The sequence below is a fragment of the Protobothrops mucrosquamatus genome, unplaced genomic scaffold (assembly GCF_001527695.2).
Source record: "Protobothrops mucrosquamatus isolate PMUCROS unplaced genomic scaffold, P.Mucros_1.0 scaffold192, whole genome shotgun sequence".
Taxonomy (NCBI): Eukaryota; Metazoa; Chordata; class Lepidosauria; order Squamata; family Viperidae; genus Protobothrops; species Protobothrops mucrosquamatus.
The window spans coordinates 16,717-22,618 of NW_015386548.1; the positions used below are offsets into that span (position 1 = coordinate 16,717).

General features: G+C 36.8%; 1 protein-coding gene across 1 annotated transcript in view; it reads right to left on the reverse strand.

Moving 5' to 3' along the window:
• Positions 1-4,664, reverse strand: part of LOC107285553 (cytochrome P450 2K4-like) — a 17,704-nt gene extending 13,040 nt beyond the window's left edge. The window contains exons 1-4 of the mRNA XM_029283701.1: positions 4,609-4,664; positions 3,763-3,926; positions 2,832-3,004; positions 1,265-1,308 (exon numbers count right to left, since the gene is read on the reverse strand). Coding sequence (XP_029139534.1) covers positions 1,265-1,308; positions 2,832-3,004; positions 3,763-3,926; positions 4,609-4,652 — 425 coding nt within the window. The 5' untranslated portion in view covers positions 4,653-4,664. The remainder of the gene's footprint in view (positions 1-1,264; positions 1,309-2,831; positions 3,005-3,762; positions 3,927-4,608) is intronic.
• Positions 4,665-5,902: the final 1,238 nt, after the last annotated feature.

Consider the following 5,902-nt stretch of genomic DNA (forward strand, 5'->3'; position numbering starts at 1 on the left):
ATATGGAGAAGATGGATTGTTTATATTCAAAAGAAGCATAGAGTGGTAGAATATAACTTAGGTTTTTAGATTTTCTTACTTTGTTTACTCTTTCTATCTTTTCATGTAGACTAAGATATTTTGTGGAGTTAGAGATATTAGTATTTGTTTACTTATATATGAATATTATCCGGGGACTAGGTTTGGGAAGTCCGGGGGGTGTGTGTGTGGGGGATTTTATTTTTTATTCTGTTTATTGGATTATGATTGTTTTTTATGATGAAAATAATAAAAAAAAAATTGGAAAAAAAAAAGAACTGTGAAAAAGTGCTAGGATTAAAGTTTCTCTTCGCTGCATTTAGACTCAAAGTCAGATTACATAAAGGGAGCATTCATCATAAAAGCTTATAGTCAGCATTGATGAAATTAGAAATATTTAGTTTAAGAAATAGGAAAAAGTATTGGAATGGTAACTCATTGCTACAAAAGTGCAATTGTTATGTCTGAACATAGGTCAGTGGCTGTGAGGTCCTTGGTGTTCTCTAAGTTTGGTTGTTTTCTTGCAGACATTTCATTACCAAACTAGGTAACATCATCAGTGCTATTTAGGTATCTATCCTGGCTCCAACTCTGAGAAACTCGCCATATAATAAACATAAAAATGCAATTCAAAAAATGGAATTTGGTTGCTCAATATAAAAACACATTCAAAAAGAGGCTCCACTGACTTTAGTTCAAGGTCTGAGAGAACAAACGAGCCTTTGAGGCCTTATGGAATACCCACAAGATAGAACCCACATGGATTTCAAGGGAGATCTTGTTCCAGAGGGCAGGTGCCACAACACAGAAAGTGTGCTTCTTGCATCCTGACAAATGGCACTGCTTCATTGAAGAAACGTGGAGTACACTAATTCTGCCAGCACAAACTGGCGGAGTGGAAACTGTAGAATACAGGCAGCCCTTCAAATAACCTTGCCCTATACCTTATACTACATATTATTGAATTTAAATATATTCCTATCAGAAATTGAAATACATTTGCATAGATGTACCCTACACAGACTTAGTATCTGTGGTACAATTCAGCATCTTCCTCTCTATATATTTTACATTGTATTTTCAGAAATATGACAAATTGGCTTGTTGATTTATTTGGAGAAATTCTCTCCAAATGAGAATGTGTCAGCATAGCAACTACTTGACTACACTACACTACACCACACTACACTACATTACACTACACTACACTAGACATAAGTAGACATAAGCAGGTCATTTATTGTACATTATGGATATTAATATTAATAAAATTGATTTATGCTTTATTTTCTATGAGTTGGCAACTGAGTGCTGAATGTAGTAAGAATAATTCATGATGCATTGAAAACATGCATGAGAATAAATGGAATGTACAGCAAAAGGTTCAACATTGATCAGGGAATATCAAATTTGCTGGGTATAAAAGAATGCTTTTGCCCATTTGGTTATATAGAAATTCATATATCAGAAGTAACAAGAAAAATAAGATGATGCAGTGGGAACTAAAAGAAGCACATTTAGGCAGAGAGAATGAAAGCAAATCAAATTACAGAATTAATTTATTAAGAAGCGTGAATGGGTTGAGAGGAAATGGAAGATCCAGTATATTGTGGTTGGATGGAGTAAAGGAAATCCTCAAAATAGATGAGAAAATTGAAAAACAAAAGACAGCTTAAAAACCTCAATAGAAAGTATGGTTTGCAAGGCTACGATAGTATGGGGAAGTGAAGTGAACGGTGTTTGTGGACACTATATATTGCTTTTTTTAAAAAAAAAGTTCATGCCTTTCTTTATTGCAACTGGCTTAACAAAAAGCAAACAGCATGGTAAATTTGTAAGTATGTAGGAATGGTCTCAAAGTGAAACCTCATTTGCCAAGAAGAGACAGAATCTTTAATTTTCTAGATTAATTTTGTATCACGGGGTATCTCTTTTTTCTTATTCCTTGTATCAATGAATGGTAAGTTTTATTCAGATCATTTCTAGATTGTAAAAATCCAGAGAACCATAAATACCAATGACCAGAGCTTTGTGTATTTCTTTGTTGCTATCCTTAGAATAGAATAGAGCTGGAAGGGACCTTGGAGGTTTTCTAGTCCAGCCCCTTGCTCAAGCAGGAGAACCTATACCATCTCAGACAAGTGATCACACAGAGGTATACAGCCCACATACTGCGAGGCATATAACAAGTGTTATCAATTGAAATTATTTAGGGACTAATATTTTGGAAAACATGGAATTCTTTCTTCTTTTATGTTAATTGCTAGTGAGGTGTGATGCTGAATAAGTGGATCAATTGCAGTTTTAGCCTTATGACTCCTAAACTAACAGTGATACAGTAGAGAATCCAATATTGACAATTGAGAAGTAATACTTTTATTGGTAAATTTGGTAGGATATCAACTATGTATTCTAGATCTAGATCACTGGTTCCCAAGGGAATGTAGCCAATCTGGTGAGATTCTTATTATATCGGCGGTGCTCAACAATAAAGAAGCTGCTTTGACCTATTCTTAAAGTTGCTCTGATTTCTTGTGCCTCAGACTATATTATTCAAGAATACAGAATTAGAAATTGGTTTTGGTATGAATGCTACCCGAAGGATTTTGACATGTGTTAGGTTTCTGCAAATATTATTGATTCAAGAAAAATCCTACATAGCATACATTAGACAACTAAGCATATTTATAGGGGAAATGGATTTAAGAATTGTTGCAGGGAAAATATTTCAAAAGCAGTGCTTGTTCATTTGATATAACATGATGAAAATATTTTCCATTCTACTTTTGTCCTGAAAGATGCTCCAGTAGAGCATTGGGAGGAAACATCAACCCACCTGCATAAGTTTCCATTGTCTTTATTAAGACTCTGCACTCTTCAGTGATTTTGTCTTCAATGGTCCTCCTGCCCATTCCGTAATCCCGTAATGTGGATATTGTGAACCGTTGCATCACTTTCCAGTTCTCGCCATGAGAAAAAATAATACCTGAAGAATAATTCCTGAAGTTATTTCCAGCATTGTTACAGCATCAGAAATAAACAGTGATCTTTATACCAAAACAGATTATGATCCAAGTGGAGCGGAACTTTGGGAGAAACACACACACACACAGAGAGAGAGAGAGAGAGAGAGAGAGAGAGAGAGAGAGAGAGAGAGAGAGAGAGAGAGAGAGAGAGAGAGAGAGAGAGAGAGAGATCCACAGATGAACCAGTTCCAACACTCACTAGAGATTTGGAGTAGGCCTTGCGAATTCTCCATTCCATCGCTTGGGGCTAATATTATTACAGTATTTTTTAAAATGGATCTGTGGCAATGCATGTCTGTATTGTGCACATTGTACATATATTATGGAGAAATGCTCCTTGAGAGATGGATCAAAATGAATATTCGGGAAGAGAAATAAACAAAACCATATATATGATGGGACATACAGAAAAATGCAGAAAAAACACCAGGACCTTCCACACCCCAAATGTGCAAAAAAAGCAGAACCAAACCTGTTGTGGATTGGTGTCTGTGTATGACTCATGCTGTTATTACAAGACTGTCTTGTCTTTTTATTCTCCATCTTCCCCTAGTGATGACTAGACGTAGTCAAAGTGGTTAAAGAAAGATTTTATCTGGGTCACTCACTCTCTGGTTTGGATTTCCACAAGCTTCCTAGTTCTTTTACATTACTATCTACGAAAATGACTGCACATCTGCAAGGAATGCCAGCTACAATCCAAAATGAAACAACTCACCAAAGCCTTTTGCAACATCCTCAAAAAAGGGGACAGAGGCTCTCTCTGCAAATGCATCTCCCTGGTTCACTAGAGCCTCTTTCACCGTCTCATAGCCAGTCAGCACCACCATCTCCTGGAATCCCATTTGAAGACGAAAAATGGGACCATATTTTTTTTGACAACTGGGATATAGCAGATGAAAAACAAAAGACAATTTTGATCAACAATTAGACTCACATAGGAAGAATTTTGTTTAACAAATCATGTATCACAGTTCATCACAGTTCCAAGACTGAGGTCGTGTTATTTTCCTTTTTTTTAATGGCACATTATGAAGCTGTTATTTTGATTTATATGTACCATATATAATTATATAAAGCAAATAAAAACACTTATGTAGTAAAAGGATGCTTGCGCACAAGATCATCATAACAAATTGATAGATGTTAAGTTAAGTTTTAAAGAGGTCTAGACATACAGTGGGATTTCATAAAAGAGAATATGGGCCTCTGCCAGCTTGTTGAAAGGATCACACAAAAACTTTCTAATTGTACCTAGTAGTTTTTGAAGCTGATTGTGTGAATTTCTTAAAGAAAGAACTTGAAGAATGTGCTCATTTATATTTCCCCAAGAGTTCAAGGGCTTTTTATCCATCTCTTCCAATTAGAGTAAATTATTAGAAAAAATGGAACCCTCTAACAAATTGCTTTTCTTGGAATAAAATTAAATGAATTTAAATACCAGATAAATCCTCCCTTTTAAAACATTTGCATAGAGATGAAAAACCAACAGGGAACACATGAGATTTAATTCAGTGTCCGCAAACTTGTTGCAAATAAACTTCATCCTTCTTAATCAACAGGCTTTACCTCTATCATAGTTTTGTGAGGCCTCTTCAAATCCATCATGTGCAGATTTCCCAAAATGGATATAGTCCTGGGTCCTGGGGGGAGATTGGGGCAGCTATTATCCCAGGAACTGCCCTTTTTCAAAAGGAACATAATTGAAAGAATAAATAGTAATAATATTAGAATAGGTCCAATCCATTTCCTTTCACAGAGCAGTTTTCAGTAGCAGTTGCAATGACTTCTGTAAATTGAAATGAAACAAACAGAATTTCAAAGTATTGCACTAGGCACATCCCAGCTACTATTTCTACTGAATCACCATATTAACCTATATATCCAACAACCTTTGCCTTAGTTTCTTAATATTTATCTATGTGGGGGTCTACATAGTTTAAACTCAGAAAGGTGTGCAAATGAGTTTAAACTCCTTTTAACTCTTCAGTGTACCAAATTTTAGACAGACGTTAATAATCTGCTATAATTGCTTTTACTGAGTGCACAATGGATTGTGAAAACTTCATGCATGAAACAATATTTAACAGAATCTTCAGGGGTAAATATTTCACTGTTTAGTCAAAGAACCAAGTACATTGAATCAAATTAACTAAGACTGGGCCCAGAATCAACACAGGCATCCCTTCTTGAATAATTATTCAGTATTTCCACATTATCTTGAGGAATTTTCCATGGCTCTGGCTATCTGAATGGAGAGCAGGATGTATTTCTTATAGTCTATATCAGTGGTGGTGAACCTATGCTACGTGTGCCAGAGGCGGCAGTCAGAGCCCTCTCTGTGGGCACACACACCGCCACTAGCAGCTCGCACAGGTCCATTAGGCCGCCGCCTGGAGCAGCAGCCCTGCCCAGCACAAAGCAGGCAAAATGGCCAGCTAGCAAGCTCGAGTAGAGGTGTTAGAGCATCTAGGTGGCCACGCCTACCTGACCACACCCACCTAGTCTGCTGTGACCACCCTGGCCACGCCCACCCAGTGGGCCACATCCCCCGCCCTCCCTGAGGGAACCACAATGCTGATGCGGCCCTGGCACTTTGCAATAAATAAGTGGGTTTTGGGTTGTGGTTTGGGCACTCGGTCTCTAAAAGGTTCGCCATCACTGGTCTATATGATAGATTATAAGCAAACAGTTTCTGTGATGCATTTCATCTTGGCTTGGGGCACTTTGATTTGGAGGGCTATGTAAGCTTAACAATATGTGAAAAAAATGTGAGAGCACACACACAATTAAAAAAACCAACACACATTTCTTTTTTTTTTATTGAAAAGTTTTATAAAAGTTACAATATAAACCCC